This window comes from Ochlerotatus camptorhynchus, unplaced genomic scaffold (genome assembly GCF_037179485.1).
Source record: "Ochlerotatus camptorhynchus isolate MF236.1 unplaced genomic scaffold, CSIRO-AGI_Acam_v1.1 ptg000344l, whole genome shotgun sequence".
In the NCBI taxonomy this organism is placed as follows: Eukaryota; Metazoa; Arthropoda; class Insecta; order Diptera; family Culicidae; genus Ochlerotatus; species Ochlerotatus camptorhynchus.
In genome coordinates, this window is record NW_027040832.1 from 731,018 (window position 1) to 756,722 (window position 25,705).

The 25,705-nt window shown below is 37.3% G+C and overlaps 2 protein-coding genes across 6 annotated transcripts in view; one reads left to right on the forward strand and one right to left on the reverse strand.

Annotated features, from left to right (window-relative positions):
- LOC135709003 (ubiquitin-conjugating enzyme E2 Q2) overlaps positions 1 to 1,464 on the forward strand; it is a 70,162-nt gene extending 68,698 nt beyond the window's left edge. For all 5 annotated transcript variants that reach the window (XM_065231200.1, XM_065231198.1, XM_065231201.1 and 2 more), the window contains one exon: positions 818 to 1,464. In XM_065231200.1, the coding sequence (XP_065087272.1) occupies positions 818 to 916 (99 nt within the window). In that variant the 3' untranslated portion in view covers positions 917 to 1,464. The remainder of the gene's footprint in view (positions 1 to 817) is intronic.
- Positions 1,465 to 8,475: 7,011 nt separating this feature from the next.
- On the reverse strand, positions 8,476 to 10,990 carry LOC135709009 (uncharacterized). The gene is made up of 2 exons (XM_065231209.1): positions 10,840 to 10,990; positions 8,476 to 10,771 (listed from the first exon to the last, which is right to left on the reverse strand). The coding sequence occupies exons 1-2, from the start codon at positions 10,900 to 10,902 to the stop codon at positions 8,522 to 8,524; spliced, it is 2,313 nt and encodes a 770-aa protein (XP_065087281.1). The 5' UTR covers positions 10,903 to 10,990; the 3' UTR covers positions 8,476 to 8,521.
- Positions 10,991 to 25,705: the final 14,715 nt, after the last annotated feature.

The following is a 25,705-nucleotide window of genomic DNA, read 5'->3' on the forward strand; positions in this document are numbered from 1 at the left end:
TCTAGCATTAACATTATCTACTCCAATGAAAAGCAAAAATTTCTAAGTTAGTTCATGTAATGTAAAAGGGTGAAAAGCTTCAAATCTACAACTAATAAAGACCTTTTTCAAGCAACAAGCTCTCAAACCCGAGCGATTTTACAATTAATGAGTTGAAGAGCTTGCCTTCTATTCCCGAAATGCTAGCATCGTTTTTTTTTTTATTCCAGAATCAATTCGGCGGTAACAGTTTATTCTAGCTTAAGTCTCATGCAAGAATCATTGGATCGTAGAAAGTGTTGGCCTACGAAATCACTATATTTGACGCGATTCCTACCTCGATATACACTCAATAATTGTTTACTATTTTCCATTAATATTTTTTGAGATCAAAAATAGACGAGACATTCATTCGACACAGTTACCTAATTACACAGTACAAACATTATTTTTGTACATGGTATTGTAACTAATCTTATATGTGCTTCATTTTGATTTGGGTAAGTGTTTGAACTATGGCTCGGGATTTCCACTGTGGCGTGCTTCTATTGTGACATATCCATATGTAATATTGTGGGACGACATAGTGGAAACGTGTGAGTGTAGTTGGAGCATATACCCTATATAATTTAAAAATCAGCTAGGAAACTAACTTCAAAGTGAAGCATTTTAGTCACTTCAAGGTGTCAACTGGAACGAACTAATAATATAATATATACCTATATAGATCAAAGTAAAAAACAACTTGATACACGTTAAATTTTTAGATTACATACACAAGTGCAGGTACCCCATTTGACACAGTTACCTAATTCAACCTTAATTCCCTATCTTCCAGGGGCAGTACAGCTTGGCACGGGCGCAGCAAAGCTTCAAATCGTTGGTACAAATCCACGAGAAGAACGGGTGGTTCACGCCGCCGAAGGAGGACGGATAAACGCAAACGGAGCGAGTGCGTGCGTGCGTCTCGTCGGTGTAGTGTGCAGCTCGTATCGAAATGCTCTTCCGTTTCCTTTTTCTCTGTTTTTCTCTTTCTCCCCCATTACCGATTTATCATGCAACGTCGTTTCGATCTACCTATGCAACACTACAACTACTGCAATAGTACTGGCAGAAGCATCACCACTAACAAACAATGCTATTTCCGCAACATTAGTAAAAGTATCAGCATCAATAACCGCAGTGACAAATCCATTGGTTCGTTCAAAAGTGTCAGCAAAAATTAAGCAGAAAACAGTCGTCCAAGCACCGCGCTTTAGCTTTGCTCTTTTTTGTTGTTGTGTTGTGAGTATGTGCGTGTGCGTGTGTGTGTGCGGGCGTGAGATGGAGTAAGGAATAGTAAAAAAAAACAATAACATAACATGTGTTTGAATTGAATGCTTCTCCGAGTCAGTGAATGCAAAGTAGCCGAATATGTGATTGGGCACATTAGTTAGTAGTTTTATTTCCAATGATCTTCGAAGCCGATCACGATTATCTTTTAAACAGTCGTAAAAATAAACATGAAAACAGAAACATTGCATCAGCAGCGGATCGTTTCTCTTTTGTGATTTATCAGGAGCCAACCAAAATAAGTAATGGGAAACAAACAACCTGTATAGTGAACAACGTATTCCTCTTAAAGAGGTCAACATAATAATAATACTAATCAAAATTCTTGTAGAACCGTTACAAGAGCATAAGAAAACATAACAATAGTTTGTATGTGTTACACTTGGTTTGTAAAGCTGCATCCTAAAACAGTACATAATGAGGATCGACAACAAAAATATTTAGTTGAACCTTTTCACCTTCTCAGTTCGACTATAGTACACTTATTATACTAAACATTGCAGTTTGTGTAAAAAAAAGAAACAATCGATTTTTAACTAGCAAAGTGTGTAACTCGTCGATTGGTATCTAGATATTCTGGCGAATTCATTTCAAGATGCAACCAATACTACAGAAACAGATTATGTAGGATTTTAGAGATGAAATGCAATGCGGTCATTCAAAGATGGACGAACAAACAAACATGCAGAAATCTATATATGAAAAGCGAAAAACAACCCTAAAAACGTTTACAGTGTATAATGATTAACTTTTATTCTCAACACTACAACACAATTGTGACTACCTATATTATTTGTTTTTTAATCTGAATGATTCGAACACGTGTTGGCGGAAGACGAGCAAACGGTAGGATGTGAATAGAAAGCATGATGAACAACTTTTCCATTTACTATAACATAAAGATTGAACGGTTTGATAAACCGTAAAAACGTGTCGGCTGATTAAGGAATATTAGAAGAAGAAGAAGAAGATGATGATGATGAAAAAGTATTGTAGCTGATTGAGACACAAATAAAACTAGCGAATACTTTTCTGAATTGCGAGTTGCAGCGAAAAGTAAAGATAAAGAAAAAAAAACATAAGCAAAAGTTTTTCATCAGACTGTGAAATATGTAAAATATAGAGAAAAACAAGGAAAAACACATGAAAAGTAAAATATAAGAATAGTTTATATTAATACAAGTAATAAATAAAATTCTGAATTTCAGGAAGAAATATAAAACGTTGTAGGGTATTCTTGTATTAGTTATGCTTCGAATGCCTTATGTTAAATTGTTACTTTTTGAAATTTTATATTTTGTATTAATTAATAAAAATTGTTTAAAGACCTTAGGGCTTCCCCTAAGGGACATCTTCACGATTTTCACAGGGATGTATTGTTTTTACGTAATTTATTGACCTACAAACGTCACATAATCTTACTTTGACTTTGATCGACACATCGGGGTGAAATCGACACCTTATAATAAATATCAAATGTACGTTGTTTGGTCACAAACACACAAACATGTAGAAAACACAAATTTTGCATTAAACTTACGGCATATCCTGTTTCTCAAGTATATTGCAAGTGTCGATTTTACCCGGAATGAACTAAACATCTTTTAACAAAGTTTTTGAGAGTCAATCAACTAAAAAATCACCAGAGTTGTGCTGCATGAGCAATTTGTCCGCTTTCATTCCCGCTCCTGCGAGTTACGTCCCTCTTCACGTGCTCTCACTCACTCAAGTATCCTGGGAACTTCCAGGGGTGCAGAGGGCCAACATGAGAAACATGGGCCCAGGTCAAATTCCTATTGGCTTGCTTGATTTCCTTGTTGGGGTTTTTGCTGCCATAAGCCCCTGTGCCTTTGATGTGACGTACTGATGAATTTGATTCACATGCTTCACACGCTTGCCTGCAGTGATATTGTCGGTTGTGTATTACTGTTATTTTTATATTGTTTTTCGGCTGCCAGTACGCTGCAATACTTTACAACTCACCTTTAGATTATAATATCGATACTGCTGAAACTCCCTCCCCATGGACATGGACGTTGACGGTACTGAAGCAAAGGGTTATGTTTAATTTCTTTACATTTGCAACGATGTTGATTTCCTATAGTGACACATATCACCTTCTTAATGCTTCAGTATGGTATGCCTCAAACGATTAATTCTTGGTTGTTAATAGAACTTCCTTGATGAAATCGGCTGCTTCATGCAGACTGAGCAATTTTGATTATAGAATCAGATTTGTTCTGTATACAGAGGAACTGGGAGGGCGTATTAGAAATTTCTCACCAATAAAGTAATGATCTTCGAATAAATTTTGCATATAATTTTATTAATATTTTATTTTATTTTAGTATATTATTTTTGTTACAGTCAATTAGCATTAGCATACGATACAAGAGATTTAATATTACTTGCTCGTTTTTGCGTAAAATAAACAATGTTTTTTTTTAATGTTTTTTTTTTCGTGATCTGAAAATTTTTCCAATTTGGTTAGAAGTTTTGAAGCTAACGCATGTCTACAGGCCTAATAGAAAATAGGCAGAAAAAGTGTATCATGAAGAATGGTTGCATGCAGGGTTGCTTCCACTCATTTGCTATAGATGAGTGATTTTCGGAGTTTTGAATTCGTTAGATGTTGTAATGGAGATTTGTGTTGTTGGATGCTGGAGGAGATTGGGTGGCGGTTGTTTGACGCATAGAGCCTGTCAATTTCGCTTTCAGAGGGTCGCAGTCGGCGGTTTTATGATTCGTGAGCGCTCGCGATTCGTAGAATCGTTGATTGTGACTGCAAGTGGATCTGGCGGGTTTTGTGTGTCGGACGCTTGCTTTTTGGCCTCTTCTTGTGTCTAACATGTGCAGAGTATCATTATAGCGCCTAATTGTTTTGAGATTCCTAGTTGTGTGAAATATATTTGTGAGAATATCTTTTTGAGATCTTAGTTGTCACGTATTGTTTGTAGTTTATATTTTATTTCTTTCATGTAATTATCGTAAATAATAGTTATTCAATCATAGATAGTTCATCCATATATTCGTACTTTGACGCGAAGCGCTGTGGATTATGAGATACTCGATGACCCTGGAGGGATCGATTTTGCTTACTGAGCAGAAAATCATGGATTTAACTCCAAGCTCTTCCACAGCACAATAAATCGCCACCATCATTTGTATATTTGATATTGAACATTAACCTCGGAAACTATTTGCATATCAAGCGAAAACGTAGTCCTGTATTGTCGCGAAGCGTTATGTTTTTGAGATGCTCGATGACCCTGGAGGGATCGTTTTTGCTTACTGAGCAGAAAATCATGGGTTTAATCCCAAGCTCTCCGTCATGACTCTTAAAATTCATGATCACTAAATAAAATGAATATGTTCTTTCGATAACCGGCTATCGAGATACTAAATAAACAATACATACTTTTGGTTGCATCGCCAACTTGAGGTGAATCCTAACCGAATACCCTACCCAACCCTCCAATCCGTCGTACTTATGAGGGTGTCGCTAAGTTGGTGGCCTCTCGTTAAGTAAGTACTACATCAACATTTCCTTCCATATCCCTAGTTATGGTAAAGATGGGCGTGACCGGGAATAGCGACAGTCATGCTTCTGTTACTCTTATTTAGATTGGAACCAATGTTTACTCCCCAGCATTATTCCTGAAAGTAGTCTAACTGAGCATTTCAGAAGAGACGTGAGTGTCGCTAGTATCCAATTTACGAAGTATATCATAACAACGCTAACGCTAAGCAGTGATTGTATCACACTTGTTACTCCTTTGTTTGAAAGCCGCGTCGTAGTACGCTTACGTATAGACACTGACGTTGGGTGTGATACTGGCGGGTTTTGCCGTAAATCACTTTTTACGCAGATAGATTTATTTGGGTTTGCAATAGAATTATACTATTGAAATATTTCAGAAAATGCCAACAGTGCTCCTTCTACTTGCGTGACAAGCTTTCATTGTTGTTTTCATTGAAGCATTACTCAGGGAACAATGTTAAACATTATTTTTGTACATGGTATTGTAACTAATCTTATATGTGCTTCATTTTGATTTGGGTAAGTGTTTGAACTATGGCTCGGGATTTCCACTGTGGCGTGCTTCTATTGTGACATATCCATATGTAATATTGTGGGACGACATAGTGGAAACGTGTGAGTGTAGTTGGAGCATATACCCTATATAATTTAAAAATCAGCTAGGAAACTAACTTCAAAGTGAAGCATTTTAGTCACCTGGAACGAACTAATATATAATATAGGTCAAAGTAAAAAGCAACTTGATACACGTTAAATTTTTAGATTACATACACAAGTGCAGGTACCTAATAAAGCGTGAGTTATAATTGATTAGGTAGATTAGAGATTTCAATTATTTTTTAAATTAGGCTAATGAGATATCATAATCATCAAACGAACTTTAATAAGAAAATTTAGGCAGCTTGATAACATTAAGTCGATTAACAAAAGAGTTAGGATGCGGGGGGTCCGCTTAGGGAGGCAACTAGCCTTTAAACGAAGACAACATATCAAGAAGACTGGTAACTCCTCCATTTTCTCATACGAACGCTATGAGACAGGTATAATCGCGTCATCTGCCGCTCAAAGGTAAATGCTTCGAACGAATTTCTTGATATGATGTCTTCGCTTTAAAGCAACTGGCAACTAGCCTATTGATATATTGTCTGTTTATTTTGATGGTTGCTTTAAAATGTCCATTTGGTAAATATGTGAAAGGATGAATCAGTGGGAGATGTATTTTCGGTTTCTTTACATTTTGCAGCACAAATCTAGTACTATGTTTCATTCCCTCAAAACCCCCCAATAACCGACCTCTCCAATCCCTGCCCATGGCGTTCAAGTGGTCCGCATAGACTATTCAGCCATTCAGCCATTACTTTTCCTTTATCCTCGGCTTTTGACTTGCGCTCCCATTGCCCCACCAAACGCTGCAAAAAGAAAAAAAAATATGAAAATATCGATAATGTTGAAACTATATTAAGGTTAGTAATCATTATTAGGTGTGTGTGTGTGTGTGTGTGTGTGTGTGTGTGTGTGCTGCGATGGAGTAGTAATTGAAGGAAATGAGGTTCTGATGTAGCTTATTGGCTAAAATAGGTAAATCATGCAAGCACACACCTTTTACAATTCTTATCCTACTTACCAGTTCCGTCCAGTATAAATTGACTGTTTCCAATCGGTGTGATCCTTTCTGACTGCTTACTCTTTCCGATGCATGTCTTATTTTCTTTTCTTGCTCATGCTCTCTCGCTATTTTTCCTCCTGGCCGTGTTCCCATTTGTTCTCAGACAGGTAATATTGGTACATGAGAGAAAGAAAGAAATAGAAGTGTGCACCGCATGTGTTGGTTAGTCGTTTGGGTCATGGTGTTGTGTTCGCTAATTTATTTGCCTCTATTCAGCTCTCAGATCGCCCCCTCCCCCCAAACTTTTGTGGATGAGAAAGAGAACTCATATTGGGTAACCTCTCGCGAGCTGCAATGCAAAAGATATTAATAACAAACATATAACATTTTCTAAGACTGATCATGATTAATATAGTTTGAATAATGAGAATTGTATGAAGAAAAGACGATCCCAAAAGAAAGTTCCCTAGCAATAAAACTATTACTCTGTGCTAATCTGAGCTATTTCAAAATGGGAATCCACAAACAACATACTCAGAAACTATACCCGATCTCAACAAACTCACTCTTAGGTAGTGATGAAATGTCGCTAGAACTATTCCACAGCCGCACGTAGTATTTGAGCAGAAGCAGACGCACACTTTTTGCCTGTAGATTTGAAGACATACTTCAAATCTCCGCGTACATCGTACGGGTTAGGCAAAGAGTGTGCGTCTGACTTGCACTGTCGCATTAATAGCCCTTCGCTCATTTTCAAGTTCCATTCAATTTTCATACTGCCGTACTCTAACGGAACTATCTACCTACCCTCTTATAATGTCATTATCTAGCTAATACATTATCACACTAAAGGTTCACGTTAGATAGCATTTCCAACCAACTCTGAAAATCGCAAACTTCGCGTATGAAGTAACATAAAAACACTTTGAATGTATTATAATTAAAAAAGCAAACTTATAATTACAATTATATGCAAATTGCAAAATAAAACTTGACAAATCATCGTCAATCCTCTTATTCTTGGGCAGGCCCTGATGATGTGAATCTGATTTTGATCAGTGAATGGGCACCATTTTTTTTTTTTTTTTTTTTTTTTTCTTTATTATAGAGATTTTTAGCCTGAGGCTAGTTCATCTCTTAAATGGGCACCATATCTTACTATGAACCTGTCATTTCTAACCTATCTGAACTATTTAATAAATGGAAACCATAACATGGGTTACGCTCCCCCTAAGCGGGCCCTCCGCATCCTATCTCAGTCTAATCTCTAATACCAAATGCCAATGGTTTGAATGCATCAATATATAAATTAAAAATGACCTTCAATCAAATAAACCCATACCCAACTCACTTGGCCAGGCTTCAGAATAGTCCAGTGGGCAGTGCGCTCTACACTCCAAGTTCCCTTTCTTTCAAATTCACCCCAAATGTAATATTTTACCCCTTTGAGTGTTGATTAATCACAATGAAACATTGTGGCAGAGCACGGACTTGAGGTTACTAGAGTATTACATAATCTAGGTCCTATTTAGGATTATTTCTGGAAAATCCAAATCTGGCCAACGCCCACCAAAGTCGGATATCAAAATATTATCAAATTATGTTTTTGAAATCATATTGATAACATATTTTAATATTCTTTTTTTTTTCATTGAGTTGTTCATATGTTGATATTATTTTGATGTTCCTAAAAATTATTTGAAAACAAACTATGACATTTGATTAAAAAAGCATGCACATTTATCACTGAAAGCTAGTTTTTCAATCTCTATTTTGTTTTAAGTCAAAATAAACTAGCTATCTAATGAATTCCAGTATTTTAGAGGTAATGTAGTGAATTATAATAACATATTTATGAGTATATAAAGCAGGATTCGTGAACAATACAAGGAGGATTATGAGTCATCAATTTTGTTTTCATTCTCTGCTCGGGCTGTTTCTCAATGAAGCAGAAAGATTTTTTTGCGATGATATAAATCCTTTATTGTTCAATTTCTATCATATGGCGGTAGCATTATTTAGCAGTTTAAAAAAAATATTCAAGTACAGATTCCCTTCGGATCTCAGAATCCTTTAACGTACTTCCTTCTATTCGGTTTCGTCGCTTCTCTTGGTTTCCTAGCCACTATTCCACTGGAACTAACCGGACCAATGAACGTTACATCAGTATCGTGCGCAATTACTGGCTTTACATCCTCAACGATTTCCATCTCGCTTTGAAGCATATCCTCACGACAACTGACAATCTGCACGATCGCCGTCCCTTCCATTACTTCCTGATGTTCCTTGGTAACCGTAACATCAACTGCAGTAGTATCCAGCCAGCTGGCAACACGATCCGTTACATCCATCGGTTCGTCGGTGGACAGCCGTCGCCGTTTTTGCTTTTCGCGAGTGACATCCGGACGATAGCCCCAGATCGAAAGCATGCCCGGTGCTAGGAGGTCTTTATATTGATGAAGCTGTTCGACTGTCTGCTTCCAACGTAAACGCTTTCGGAAGGGGTTATCCGGATGTTCAGAAACAATTGGAGGATCGATGTTGGTGCAGGTAAGGATCTTTTTGAAACCGTGAAAACTTTTAAAGTCTGTTGCTAGAGGCCTTGGTTGCTCATCGTTGAGTGTGTTGAGTTTGAGCATCCACGAGTGGTAGAGAGTGGGAATTTCGTTGGCATTGCTTTCGTCGTGTTCATCGATGACTTGCTGGTGGAAGATGTCACCGAACGAGGTTTGCAAGAGTAAATGGGTGCGATCGGAATCAACCAGCATGGCCAAGCCGGAATGGAACAGGTGGAGTCGATGTTTCAAAGCAGATGCTGAGTAGATGCATTTCCCCTTGATACAGGCCAAATGATATGATTCGTGAACTGTGAACGGTTTTTGCGGTAGATTATTGGTGGCGAACCGTTTAGGAGGTACTTTTGAAAAGTTGCAAATTGTCGTATCACCGGGCATTTGCGACGAAATCCAAACGTAGTAGTTTTGATAGGAATCCGACCCATACTTGACCATCGTCGGGAAGTGCTTCAAACTGTGTGTAAAGGTAATGATCTGTTGAAATTCCGGCGGTCCGTTGTCTTGCGAGTCAACCAGTTGAATGACCAGCAATTTATGAGTTGTTCCTATGAACAGGAACCTGTTTTCAATGCAAACTTCCATGCAGGATGCTCTTTCACATGTCCATAACCACACGGCAAGGGGGGTTTCTAGCACTAACGCTAGATTCAATGTAGTATTGAACAATTTGATTGTGGTTCGGTCCAAACAAACCACGTAGTTCTTTCTGATTGGGCGAATACATGTCCAGCAATCATCCGCTCCGTCCGCCCTTTTAAGTTGCAACTCATGAAGCACTTCATTTTTGCCATAATTCCAGATTTTAAGCTTTTTATTCATATCAGAAGTGCATAGAAGAGAATCACCTCTTTCTTGAGGAAAGCAACAGGTAATAAATGGTATCTCTGATGAAATTATCTTAGTTTTCTTGGAATTACCATTAGTCAAAAGTACATCAATCTTATGCTTCCTCCTAACAGCAATCATCAAACATGCATCAGTGAAAACATTCAAGTCGCTGTTGTCCAAAAATGACTCATCCTCAAATGCATCTTCTGTTTCCGACCAGCATATCTCGAATACTGCTCCATGTTCTTTACTAAGCTCATACCGTTCCAACTGGTTGTTGTCTACATTCAGGCGATTTTCATCCACTGTGAATTGAACTATTTCAACTACATCCATCTTCTCGCCTACGGTGTTTATAATGCATCTGAATTTCTCGCTATCGACAATGGCCATATTCCCTCCGGTAAAGTAGTAATCGTATCCAAATATATCGGAGAACCATCGATCTGGGTCGCGTTCAATCTGTTCGGCAACTTTAAAAACCATGCTGGAATACAAACTTCGTTCCTTTCCTTTGCAAACCTTCTTTAACATGGTTTTCTTTCTCGAATAGGTACTCTTCATACGATGCAAAGTAGTAGAATGAGACTTTTTGGCTTTCACCAACCTCAGTATAGGATCAATGAATTCCCGCTGACCGTACTCAGGATTGTTTGGGTGCGTTATCAAGGGAACCGGATAAGTTATGTTCCACGATGTTGGCTCAAAGTGTCGATGTATGGTATCTTGTGTCAGAATACCTGCCTGCAGGGGAAGCTGGAGGATGGGGCTGTGGGCATATTGAGTCAAAGCGTGTACCGTTGGATGTCCAGCGACGTTCTGGATTAGGTTGAGCGCCGGATTAACCCATTGGATGCATTTCTTCGGTTTGGGTGTGGTATTGATCTTCCGTTGACGTTTTGTGGGTTCCTGTGGTAAATGTTAACATTGGTTTTGGATTTTAATTTGCCCCTATGAATGTGACGGATGTGACGAACCTTTGGTTGGATCGGCGTTGCCTTTCTTTTAAGGGTTTTCTTCGTTGTTTCCTTGGGTGCCATTTTCACGAATTTGAATGATTCGTTCACGCACTGATCAAACTTCTCACAACGAAATCAGCCAAGAAAATATATTGTCGACACGATTCGTATCACCTAAAAAGATTTTTTTTATGATTGAATAAAAATTTAAAAAAAAAACCACCATAATCTTTTATTGAGAAAATGAATCACAACAAAAACTAAGAAAATAATTTTGTTTGACAGCTTCGGATCAGAGATGAAGAACGCTATTCACGGAGAACCAAAACTACCCAACGGTTGAGTTCTTTAAACTTACTTTTGAGTTGATGCCTCTCACTTACCCTCACGGCTAACACGGTAACCGCAAAATACCCAATAATGACTACAAATTAAGCATTTTCGAGGGAGACTGTATGGTACGAAATTTTTTTTTTCACAATTGGCAAATCAAAGTTGGCACTCGTGGAGAATAGAAGAACTATGAAAGTGATGATGGTTTCAAAATTTTCCACGGGGAAGTATACGAGTGCAATCTTAAAATGCTTTTATTTTGAAAATGGAGCATTTTATTTAAATCTGGTTACTGCTACAGTGGTAGAAAAGCGAAAGTCTATGTTTACACCTAAAAATCTGAAAAGAAATTATGTTTTTTGTATTATATGTCTATTGAGTAGTCCTGAAGTTTTCTACTAACGTAGCACTAACCAGATTTAAATAAAATGCTCCATTCACAAAATAAAAGCATTTTAAGATTGCACTCGTATACTTCCCCGTGGAAAATTTTGAAACCATCATCACTTTCATAGTTCTTCTATTCTCCACGAGAGCCAACTTTGATTTGCCAATTAAGTTTAAAAAAACTCACCATTGGGTTCTATCATTTGAGGTCTATACCGTTGAAAGAATCAGAAAAGCGGCGATGGGTCAAATTTACTCATCTATTGAGTAATAATACATGAACTTAAATTTAAGTTAATTTTCTGTTAATCATCGTTTAGCTCAAAACGTAGTATTTGTCATTATTGATTGAATTAGTACTTTCCGTAGTTGTTTAAAATGGTCAAGTTAGTAAATTGTACGCGAAACTGCACCAGTGCATGCGACACCTAGGTTTGAAATCCAAAACCACAAAAGTGATGATGTACTAAAAAATATTCCATACGATCTGACAGCTAGCAAAACGTCAGTATCATTTTCACATCATTTCCATCTGCAGGCCGACCGTAACGTAGATTCATCAATTGCGTAAAGTAATTTACGGAGAATATCCTGAAATATTTATCGATACATTCCGTTTAACTAAAACACGCTGCGATTCAAAGTAAAAAAGAGCTCAATTTTCAGTTAATAGTACTCAACCGTTATGGTTTCACCGTTGGGTACTTTTAACTTAATTTTGGATGAAAATCATAGCAACCTGCACTACCATCGACGTTGTCATTTGTTTGTGCTCCATCGCCTCCGTTCCTGCTCAATTAGTCCTCGCATTAGTCTTCGTTAGTATTTGGTACATATCCCGCATACACATAAGAAACGCATAGAATCTCCCTTTTTGCAATATAAGGCTGATATACGACTTATGTAATGTTCGGAAACCCTATATTACCTTATATAGCAAAAAGGGCGATTATCGGGTAGTTAGCGGGCTTGGTGGTTACTTTGTCAATTCAGGATATCATCCCAACTCTATGCGGTATGGTCGTACCATCTATGATATCGTTTATGTATGGTATCCGTAGGGGGTAGTGACAAAAAAAGTTGCAACGAAAACCGGTTGCATGCTGGTACGTTGGGTATTTTTCACCTTTTCCATTCGATTGATCGTTAGGTAATTTTTACTCAATGGATTCTTCATCAGGATTACTCAAAATTGAGTTTTCTTGTTTAACTTAATTTTACCTAACCCCACTGATGCCACGTGTTGAGTGAAAGTAACTTAATGTTGGGTACTTTTTTCTTACCGTGTTGGACTACCCATTAAATGAGTAAAAATATGACCCATTTATGATTATTTGTAATTCAAAAATGAATACTTACTACTTGTTTTTGTAGTTGTAATTACTCATAAATGGGTAAAATTTTACTCATTTCATATGTAGTCCCAGTTTCCCTCGAACATGCTTACTTTGTAGTGATTATTAGGTATGTTGCGGTTGCCGTGAATCATACCAACTCAGCGACTGAGATGAATTGACTCAGAGAATTTTCTGTCCATACGAAATTTACTCAGATTTGGAATAAACTGCAGTTACTCATAGCTTGTGAGTACACAGAAAAAAAAAGTTGTTGAATATTACATCCAAACTGCTGCAACCAGGTCAATCCATCGGTTGTGCAATATAACGTTGTACGATGTACATCGATTTTACGAACAAAATTACATCCATTGATGTAATATTGTATCTGCTTTTTGCTATTACATCATTATTTTATACATCAGCTTGAATTACATTGATTGATATTACATTTTTTTTTGCTGTGTAACTGCAGTTTTTTTTTTCATATCTGAGTAAATTTTGTATGGAAAGAAAATACTCTGAGTCAATTAATCTCAGCCACTGAGTTGGTATGATTGGCCGTGCTCTTGTTATTGCCAAAAAAGAAAATAGCAAAACAACTCAACATTGAGTTCCAGTCACCCAGCTCGACAGTTCCGTGCGCCAAGTTAAAATTGAGTAAGTCATGTAAAACTCAATTTTGAGTATACAGAAAAAAAAGTTGTTGAATATTACATCCAAACAGCTGCACAGAGGTCATTCCGCCGGTTGTGTAATATTACGTTGTACGATGTACATAATTTTGCGAACAAAATTACATCTATTGATGTAATATTGTATCTGCTTTTTGCTATTACATCATTATTTCATACATCAGCTTGAATTACGTTGAGCGATAATACATTTTTTTTTGCTGTGTAGTTTGAACTAGACATTGAGTGAAAACAACTTAAAAGTATGTAATCCTCACTCTTAAAATTCGACACATTTTCATTGACGAATTTCCATGTAAAATTCCGAAAATTCCACATGATTTTCATGTGTGAATAAACATAATCCACTCTGAAGTAAACTTGCAATTCATGAGTCAAATTAATAGTATGTGTGGTTACATATGAATTTTATAACGGCGCCGGTGGTGTAGTGGTAAGCGTGATTACCTTTCACCCCAGCAGGCCTGGGTTCAATCCCAGTCGGCGCCACCAGGATGTTCTGAGGCATAACATCTCTGATCACGCCTTCCTTCGGATGGGAAGTAAAGCCGTTGGTCCTCGGTTCATGAGTTGATGGGTCGATAGGTAGGGTCCAGGTGTGGGAGCTGCCTTCCTGGCACATCGGTAGCATTGGTGCTCAGCACGGAAAACAAGATCGACGGAAAAAACAAACCAAAGGAAAAAAAAATATATGAATTTTATATGTACACATAAGAATTATGTGTCCGACACATATGTATAATTTGTTTATACCATTCTAGTCGAAATTCTAGTACTACACTATGTTTGTTTTGATTTGCTATGAAAGTTTGACAGATAAAATGAGGGGTTCCTGGATTTTCCTATGTTTCGAGGGGTGAATCGATTAGCTCGGCACCGAAGATAGTACCAGAGCTGAGCTAAAAAGTTGAGCACGTTTCTTCGGGACCTTCTGGTCTTAGAGTTACCTCTATGGACGCATTTCGCGCCAAATCGTATTCGGAACTGGCAGCACCCTCTCAGATTTCAATGAAACTTTCTGGATGTGTGCATATGCTAATAGCAACCTGTGGAAACTAACAATTTTAAATTGGCTCACTACTTGACTAGCCTATTGGTCCCAAGCAAATCGATTAACGTACCCCATTTTAGTCAATATTCTAGTTCTACACTATGTTTGTTTTGAGTCGCCCCAAAGCTCTTTGAAAATGAACCCAGCAACCAAACGTTTCTGGTTCACATTTATATCGCTGTGAAGCAACTGTGAACTCTAGAGGGAATTTATATTTGTAACTGTAACCAGTTCGATTTTGTTTGCAAACCTGGTTAAATTGTCATATTTAATTATCTTGAAGATAAATCGTCCAGCTCAAACCTTTGTAGGGGTAAGAGGTGGGACCATCATCATCATCATCAAATGCGTAACAGTATTGAAGTGGTTCATACAAATTCTCGGAATGACCGAATATCACATGACTTTGTCAATTAACCAGAAACACTTCGAATTAAGGTAAGGTTTTTTTTTTCCAAGACGCTAGAAAAAAAAAAACTAAAAAATCCTGAATTTATATACATAATTGATCGCAAATATCTTGCGATTGGAAAATTTTAGCAAGAAATTGCTTCATTAAATTTTGCTTCTTTTTTTATCTATTGAATAAACCAAAACCATTGAACACGAAAATGCATAATTTCTTTAATTCGACTCAGCTCGACGAGATCGGAACATGTCTGTGTGTGTGTGTGTGTGTATGTGTGTATGTGTGTATGTGTGTGTGTACACGGAACCAAATTTTGTTCATTTAAGTTAAAAATATATATGTTTATTAAATAAAAATATGAATAGTTCAAAGTAAATTAAAAATACGTTTTCAACAAAAATATGTATGTTTAAATTAAATTCAAAAGCATGTTTATTTCAACAATACATAATCTGGGTAATCAATTTTTAGCGTGTCCTTTTTTCCTTCTTGTTTACATTCGGCAAACTTAACCGAAAACGGCCTGCAAGCGGCGAAACCAAAGTAGAGGGTCCGGAAACCAACGCAAGCAAGTGTTCCAAGCTCGACAAAACCGGTGGAACATCACAATATTAACGTCAATCCGTCGTTTCTGATGCCGATCCCCATATCATCCTCACCATCCACCCGACGTCGAAAGAAAAACAGATCATCCCCGAACACTAAACTTAGAAAGAGGCCGGTATGAGGACCAGCGTCAGAAACGAAAAATGACGCTAATATCACAAAGTTTCACCGGTTTTACTGAACTGGATCGGATCGGACACCCACCCCGACGGTTCCCCGGATCCAAACATCCACAGACTTTCCATAATAGCTGAAATTTCCATTTATTTGCTATCCATTTTATTTTGATTTATGCAGCATTCAAATGCTAAAATAATTTCAAAATATGTTTGTTTATTTTAAACTCGAAAAGCATGTTTAAAATAAACATATTAATTTTTGATCGCATATAGTTTCCAAATAAATCAAAAATATTCACGTTTATTTTCAACACGAATATTTTTAAAATAAACGTAACATTATTTTTGTTTTAAACATTATAATCAATGAATTCAAACACAGAATACGTTTGAAATCAACCAAGTTTATGTTTGTGGCCAGAACAAACTGAGTTTACGTTTAAATTTACCTCAAATATTTTTGTTTCGACGGTAAATTTTTCTGCGTGTATGTAACGAAATGAATGCGCTCACGTTTCTCAGCAACCGCTCAACCGATTTGGACGAACTCGGCGCCAAATGATAGGTCTTGGGGTCCCATTGAACGCTATTGAACGGTTTTGGAATCGGTGAACCGGTTCCGGAGATATGGCCGGAATAAGATCCGTGAATAAGGACCTTCACGCTGGATTTAACGGAAAACGTATTAAAACCATCATGCGACGCATCAAATTACTACAGAATTCAAAAATAAGATCAATGCAAGTCGTGTTAAGTGTTCCAGACCACATTGGACACACTTGGACATGTTCCGGGTACCTTGGGGAAGTTGCTTGAATATGAATTGAATTAAAACCCATTAAATCACATTAAAATACGATGATAAGGTGATTGGTAGCCTCACCAAATAGACTACACCCGGATATATTCCGGGTACCCCCAGGCAGTGGCGTAGCGTCACTGGATGACACGGGGGTGGGGGGCTTGGTCACTGATAATGACAATAAAATAAATAAACTTGAATAAGTAAGAAGGGTCTGATCACACCATAGGTGGATAAATTCGGGTTTTTAAATGTACTATTTCTGTTTCTGTAGCACCGAATTCCGGACCTTTCATTTGTAATTAATTATTACGTTTGTTGAGTACTTGGCACTGATAAAATCTTCAAGTAGTAGACGAAATACGCGTATCTGTCAAAAGATAAGCAATATTAACGGAATTTAAAGGAAATCACAATCACAATCAACTGTGATGATTATGAATGATGACATAAAGTCATGTTAAAATTTACGTGCTATTTTGAGCATGGTAGGTAATGATAATCAGCTTTTATAAGTGTCTGGATTTATAAACTATGGGTCCGGATATCGGTGCATTATGGTACACACAAAGAAAAATCGTTGCTCAAATTAAAAAATACATTGATATAGAATTAAAAGTATGCATTGGTTCTTTTTGGTAGAAAGCGGTTAGCTTTCAAAACAAAAATAGGCCAACTGTTAAATCAAAAGTTGCCCGGTCACTACTTTTAAACGTTGAAACTTTCAAATTGAATTGTATTACTGTCAAATGAAAACCATAACAGTGTTTAAATTAAAAACAGATTATTTTTGATTCAAAATAAACTTTTGGCCTGAAACTTTGGTATAGTTAGGATTACATATATTTCCTTTTAAATTTGAAAACAAATACTTTCATCACTATCACGTCCGTTTTCATTCCAAAATCTTATTAATATTCAATTAAAAGTTTTTATTATTTGAAAGAAAAATGCAAAAATATGTTTTTTGATATTTTAAACAATCAATATTAAAGATATGATGTTAACTTTCTTTCTCCCGAGTGGGAAAAACTTTGCGTCTCTCAAAGCGCATTGTACAGTGTCTCGCCCGGTCGCTCGCCCGTATGATGCCAGGAACTTTTAAAACTATTTCCAGTAGATTATGGATCAACTTTGATCGTTTTTCGGGTGGACTCCTCACGCTCCCCATGGTCATTCAGTGGCGAAAAAAAGATTTCGAATTTTAACGTTACTTCCACCTGTTTGCAGTCAGAAGTCGTTTTGATCGTAGTCGAGGAATGTGTATCCGTTCCAATTTGCTTGTCCAAGGTGTCAACAATGTGCTAAGCCTTGATTCCTTTCATCAGGATTTCCATTCTCACCGGAGAAACCGTCTCCCGTCTGCTGTTTCACTGTCCTTGCTTCGGGTAAAATTTGCGTTTCAGCTGTGCTAATTCCGTGAACAATCGGACTTGGTGCTAAAATAAAACAAATAAAAACAAATTCATAATAAACCCTATCAAATTTCAACTCACCTAACATTCCCTGCTGCAGCGGAAAATCATAATGTTTCCAACGTTTTCTTGCCTCCTTCTTGTGGTTGCTTATGACGTCAAGTAAAATTTGGCGGTATAAGTAGGTTGTGCTTCCAAAAACTTCCTAATGAAGACGTATTTTTGTACAACTTTTATTTTCAAAAATGAGCTTTTAAAATTACGAGTCGAAAGTGAAAGAAATATTGTCAAACCAAAAGAAATAATTTTCAATTTGAGTTTTTCATAGTTAAAACTACGAAATTAGGGAAACTTTTAATTTGAAATTGCATTATTTTTTATTACAACAATTTTTGTTTTTTGTGTGTACCTACCAAAGAGAAGCAAGCATCGAATTTGAATATCAGATCTGCCGCGCATCTGAATTGTTCTTATTGAACTCAAACTACACTTCTAACCTCGTTAGATGGAAAAGTTTCGCTGAATCTTTGTTTACCATGCTTGTCACATTGTTTCACTTTAATAACAAAAATACTACAACCAGAAAAAAACATGATCCGAAATTAATCCGGTCGAAGGAGAGTAACACTACGACAATAACTCCATGCACGTAGACATACCTATCTATAAAGCAACCGATTTAGTTTTAACTCCGATATCGTACTGGTCTTTCATAAAACCTTTAAACCGTCAGTTGCTTGAATAAAATAACATTTGTTTACCTATTGTACATCGATATTGTTAAAATTCTAGAAGCAATGAAAACATGGGTTTTCTTACTGTTAGTAGACCCTTAGGCACAGAGGAAAATCATCTCACACCTGGCGGTGATCGGAATAATGCATGCTCTCTTCAAACTGATCGGGTGCTTTCTATACCCCAAGCGAAGCGAATGGAAAGCCTCTCCAGCCAGACACAATGTCTCCGATCGACTTCTATTCTAACAAGGCTATTGATCGAGTTCACCCGGCAGAACGTTTATGAAAAAAAACAACACGCCATATCCTCGAATCCTGTGTAATTGGCATTGATCGTCGCCTTTTGAAAATTGCATTGTGTTCGTAATTTGACATAATTGGTGATTGTTACTGAGGCTGTATTCATAAAGCCCAAAGGTATATTGAGCTCCATTCATATGGGCTTCTAATTTATGACACACGAGCTGATGCAGAGCATAAAAAGCGCTTTGCCTTGAAGGATCGTACCTATATCTCGATTACTTTTTCGAAGGGACGTATCAGCTTTTGTAAATAATGCAGTTGATCGTCGATTTGGCGTAACTGATAGCTCGCCCACGCATGGTAACACTACCATCAGATAGGGGAAAATTTCCCCTACCTGATAGTGGTGTTAGTGTGCGTGGGCGAGCTACCAGTTACGTCAAATTGACGATCAAATGCATTGTTTACAAAAGCTGATACGTCTCTTCGAAAAAGTAATCGAGATATATCGAGAAAAAAATATGATTACAATTGCTTGTGTCAAGAAATGCCCAAATCGTCAAAAGACGCAACGCATTCCGATTATTTTTGCGTTCTTCTACCTCGAGCACGTGTTTGTTTAGAGCAGTGTAGTGCGAGAGAGAATGATGAGCAGTGAGCATCACGTGGCGCAGACAAGGATAACCTATAACCACCCCTCAAGGCAAGAAATAGGGAGGAGTCAGCTTATTCATCCCTCTTTTGGATAGGTTCTTTCTTGTCCAGGTGAATCGGGGACGTTTGTTCTATCTTCCATCCTATCTAGACCTCTCCACTCCAAACTCTGCCGATGAATTTTCAAGCATATCGCTGCGACTCCTGAATTATGCCAAAGTGTGCTGGTGTCTTTTCAATAAATTTTTGCTTTAACTCTATTGAATTTTGAATTTAACGGCAAATAAAAAGCACTTAGGATCGAACAATTGATGATCCGATCATGGAGGAATACGTTTGGGAAGAAGGGCGACTCAGTAACAAATGTGACAAATTGTGACGAGCAGCTGGTAGTTAGAGCTGATCGAAAGTGTGATTTGTCTTATTTTGATTTACATGCTATAAAAATCTTGCAACTAATTGATTGAAAGGTATTCTTAAGAACATACTCTCAATATTACTGAAGCTATTGCTTTTATTTTTCTTTGATTATTACGTCTCATCTGAACGGCACTGCCATAACTGTCAATTGAGAGCTTGTTTTGCCTCTACCATTTTTGTATTTGTATAATAATATACTCTATGTCCAGGGAAGTCGATGAATGCTCCAACCCGATACATCTTCTTCTTCTTATTTTTCGCATTTCAAGCTTATTGCGATAAGCATTTTAGCTTATTGTGTGCTCTCAACTTAGTGTTCTAGATGCACTTCCACAGTTATTTATTGAGAGCTTTCGATGCAGGCATACCATTTTTGCATTAGTATAGTTGTGTGACCAGTACAACCATTCTCTATGCCCATGGAAGTCGAGAAATTTTCCAACTCGAAAAATTTCCTAGACCGGACCGGGAATCGAACCCAGCCACCTGCAGCATGTTCTTGCTTTGCAGCTGCGCCTTTACCGACTGAGTTATGGGAGGCCCCAGCCCGAAACATACCTAGACCAAATTCAAGCTGAACATTGCATTATGTCCTAAGTAACATTGACGGATTCTCTTCGTCGACTTTCTCTTTGTATCCCCACGGCCATGCAAAGGTATTTCCAGGTAAGGGAGAACAGCCCATAATGCACCCCTGGGGTAAAATGCCCACTTTTAGAAAAACAGCGATAACTTTTCCTCAGATGCATTTTCCGGGTAACGGTTTGTGATTGTTTTCAACTGGAGGTTTCACAAATAATTCTTGATCATAAAATCATGTATTGACCTGCTGATTCCTTAAAAAAATTACATTTTGTGCAAAACAGGACACAGTTGTTAAAATCATCGACTGTAAATTAAGCTTTTAACATCATATATCACAAAAAAAATAACAAATTTACGTTTCGTATATTTTTTAGATATGTTTCTTGATGAATCACAGTTTAACATTCTATTGAGATTTTGAGACCTTATTTCTGATGTAACAAAAAGAAATAATCATTTGAAATACCGCATCCCTTTGCATTATCTACTTGCAGGGGTTATGGTTTGTTTACCATGGGGTGCATTTTACCCCAATGTTGTGGTGCGTTTTGGCCATTGTTGTCGTGCGTCTTGTCCCAATGTTGTGGTGCATATTGCAACAAGAATCAGGCGTTTTGCCCCGCTATCATTTTGGAAGCAATTTAGAAAATACCTTGAAAGTCATGGAAAATCATCCTTTTGTAGTTCTAAATCACTCGATCTTTGTAGAAAACATGGTAATGAACCAAACGCCATTACTTTCTTCTTGATTTTAGCTTCCATTCGCCAGCCATTGACGATTTTGCTTAAAGGGTGCGTTTTGCACCATCCTACCCTATTTTCAGCACACAGATCGGAAAATGAAGCTTTTATCTAGCATCTAATAAGACAAACACAACAAGAAACGGTTATGTGCTCAAGTTTTTAACGAAAGAGAAAGACGACGAAGAGAATCGATCAATGTTACTTAGGACCCATTGCAATGTTCAGCTTAAATTGGAAATTAAACCAAGCCGCCTCCAGTACGATTTTGCTTCATAGCTGCACCTTTACCGACTTAGCTAAGGGAAACTCCTTTTGCTACATATTGCTATTAAGGTACTCTTTAATAGATTTAAACATTTTTTTTTATTTCTGATTTAAAAGATCTTTTCCGCCTTCAGACGTCTGTGATTTTTTTTTAAATTTTGGCACACGTTCACTTTATTTAAATAAATCTTTAGTCCATCATAATCAACCAAAATGTTGTAAATATCTTCAGGAAGCATATCACGTTTCAAGTTTGTTTTGTTAGTTGATTTCATAAATCATGTCATGCGGATGAAGAGTACTTTTGTTGCCACAAATATGTCAACCAGCAGTCACAACAAGTACGGCTTTGTAAGTTACACCGTCACCCTCTGGCGGCAGGGCAATAATTGGCTTCCTTATTAACAACAATTACCAAATTACGAACCCCATTTGCATTCGGAGTGTCACCTCTCTTCCGGTTGCAGCATTGCATGATTATTGAGACGATTATTAGAAAGGGTGACACACGATTGCATGTATGGACAAATTACCGGGTATTTGATATGGATATGGCGTGCTGCTTTCAAGTATTCTTAAGAGAACAATTCTTGATTGGCCACAAGAAAAATCATAAATAGAGGACTTAAAGAATATTTTAGCGTACATGCACAAAGGAGAATTTATTGAATTACGTAGGCACTATATCAATGTCAGATTAACTCAGTTGAGCAATACATGTAGATCGCAATGTGATTCATAAAGCTACCAAAAATGAATCGATGGTCTTGGTAAAATTGGAGAAATTATGGCTTTGGCAGGCAATGACAGTTCCTTAGTCTTTTAGCTTAAATCTGATTCGACGATTGAGCAAACGAATTTTACGATGATATTCTTGAAATGGAACATACACATTTGCGAGATAATGGCGATGCCTAAAGGCCAAGCTACCTCAGATTTTTTGGTGATTCAAAACCGACAATTTTTATACAATGACTGGACGCGGCAAGCGAGGAAAAGGACTCGGCAAGGAGGAGCCAAGCGTCATCGAAAAGTGCTGCGTGATAACATTCAAGGCATTACTAAACCTGCCAGCCGCCGTCTGGCTCGTCGTGGTGGAGTCAAGCGAATTTCCGGGCTTATTTACGAGGAAACCAGAGGCGTGTTGAAGGTGGTTTTGGAGAACGTTATTCGAGATGCTGTTACTTACACAGAACACGCTAAGAGGAAGACCGTCACCGCAATGGATGTCGTTTACGCTCTGAAGTGACAGGGACGCACTCTGTACGGTTTCGGAGGATAAATTAGCATCATCGGCTCAGACAAAAAAACGGCCCTGTTCAGGGCCACCAAATGAATTAAAAAGGTGTTTTTGATTAACTTTCTTGTCAGGATGTGAAAGGTGGTAGGGATGTGATCGAATGATGATTTTTTTCAGTTTAAGGTTTTTAGATTTAACCTACACAGAGAAAAAAAATTACCCTAAATTTAAGTTCTTTTTACTTAATTTTGGGTAATTTTGAGTTTTGCATCCTACTCTCACTTTTTGTTCACGAAATTTAAAAAAAAAGCGAAAAGAGGTCAGGTTTCGACCAATAGCAGATAGATTTTAATTCTAAACAAGCCAAACGATTGGAAATTTATCTACCAATCTGCTAAAATGAACAGTTAGTTAATTTTCAATAGGTCACTATTGAAAAATACCAAATGTCCAGCAATGGTGATCAAAATTATCACCGAATGACTGAAAACAGCGCATTCCCTAAAACAGACTTAAAAATCGAATTCGATGCGGTCCCACTGAACGGTGCTCATTCAATCACCGTAAGTGGTGGTGTCCAGTCCAGCAGCAGCAGTAGTAGTAGCAGCAGCAGCAGCAGGAGTGCTTTCAACAACAACAACAACGAAAGGTTGCCTGCAAGCAGCGAGCTGCAGAGCTCCAATCATAGAGAAGGAGGAAGAAGTCCCACCGCTAGGCTAGGATCGGAATCAGTAGCTCGTCGTGCTCAGCTCAGCATTACTCAACCAGTATACAAAACGGTTCTTTTCAGGACCACCATACATTTGTTAAGAGTTTTATTTGGACATTTGTCAAGGTCATCAGTTGCCGCAAGCAGCTAGCTATCAAGGCTCAACCTGGTCTCTATAGAAGGTGTGGAATTGTAGGCCCGAATGTTTTGGTGAGATTAATCATCGTCCGACCATTTTCCAGAACACGCTGGTAGGAAGTGTTAAAAATCCATATAGAATTTGAGAGAAGTGGGAATTATTCGCTTTGGGTGTATATTCAGTTACCAAAAAGCCAATAAAATCAAATTTGTGAGAAAATTAGCTCTCACGAGTTCAATCTTTCGAAGTCCCTCCATTTTTACATATTCTGCACAAACGATACTGTCCGCCTCGCCCCATTCATATATTTCGGAAGGAAATCCTGTGAGGGGTGAATTGAATACACTTTAATTCAAAATGCACAAAACTTAAAAACTCATATATAACAAAAATAAAAAATAAAATACACCTTTTAAAGTCGGGTAGATGAATCGAAAATACTCAAGTTGACAGTCCCTTGGATTCTCTTCATCAACTTTCTCTTTGAAATAAATACTACAAATTTGATACGCTTACAAATAAAAAACGGAAAGAGTTAAGATAATTGATGATTGATCAATTAAAAGAACTAAATGTTCACATTTGTTCCGTCCACTAGCGGTCCTACGTCAAGCTTCTGTTCGTGCCCCTAGGCACAGACCCTTCTACTTTTTCAACCCGTAGCCGATAACATCACTAGTTAATTGAAACATGTATTTAAATTTGAGAACTGTTCAAATATGTTTAGAAAAAAGCATGGTGTGCTCGTCCCAAGTAGTAATCAACCTGAAAATATGAGAAGGAATAAGAAAACTGGATTGTAAATTTTATGATGAATCTAATATGTTTGTAACACTCAAGGGTCAGCATCTGAACTGGAAACAATTTTTTTTCAAAATGTTTATTTAGTAGGCTCAATGTCTTTGATAGCTCTGCGGAGCCGAAGGACTAAACAAATATGACAATTGAGATCTAAATCGATTTCCTAGTTTTTCTTTTTCGCTTGCTTATAAGAGGATACAAACATTTTATATATTTATTACATTTGGCTTTAATGCCCTCAATGTGATCTTTAAAGGTTAATTTTTGTTCTAGTACTAATCCAAGATATTTCACTTGGTTTGACCAAGAAATTGGAACTCCGTTCATAGTGACTATGTGACTACTACTAGGTTTCAAAAAAGAAGCTCTAGGCTTATGTGGAAATATTATAAGTTGAGTTTTAGAAGCGTTGGGAGACATTTGCACATTTTTGTAAATAAGAAGATAAAATACCTTAACTTTTCTGTGGTCTGCTGCAAATAACACGCACACTTCTTCCTTTAGCGGAACTGCCTGTGTTATCAGCGAACACAGATTTGTGGCAACCCTGAGGAAAATCGAGAGGTCCGAAGTGAAAATGTTATACAATATAGGCCCAAGAATTCTACCCTGAGGAACTCCTGCTCTAACAGGTAGTCGTTCAGATTTAGAGTTTTGATAATTTACCTGCAGAGTTCTATCAGTGAAATAATTTTGAACTAATTTCATGATATAGAGTGGAAAATTAAATTTTTTCAATTTGGCAATCCAACCTTCATGCCAAACACTGTCGAATTCTTTTTCTATATTTAGAAGAGCAACTCCAGTTGAGCAGCCTTCACATTTGTTTGAACGAATTAAATTGGTAACTCTTACGAGCTGATGAGTAGTTAAATGCCCATGGCGAAATACAAGCTGCTCATCTGCAAAAGTTGAGTACGTATTGAATAGAAGCATAATTCTATTTAAAATTATCTTTACCTAAAGTTTAATTATTGAAGAAAGCAAACTTATTCGACGATAGTTAGAAGCTTCAGCTGAATTTTTATTCGGCTTCAAAATTGGAACAACTTTTGCATTTATCCATTTATCAGGAAAGTATGCCAAATGGGAACATCTGTTAAATAATTTTACCAAGAAAGACAAGGTACTCTCTGGGAGATTTATGATGCGGATATAGAAAATACCATCATCACCTGGAGCTAGCGTCAGGAT

Bases quoted from the DNA above. Each gene is read 5' to 3' on its own strand.
- LOC135709009 (XM_065231209.1), bottom strand. From the start codon at position 10,902: ATGGCACCCAAGGAAACAACGAAGAAAACCCTTAAAAGAAAGGCAACG. The intron at 10,772-10,839 runs GTTCGTCACATC...CATTTACCACAG, and splicing joins CAACGCCGATCCAACCAAAG to GAACCCACAAAACGTCAACG.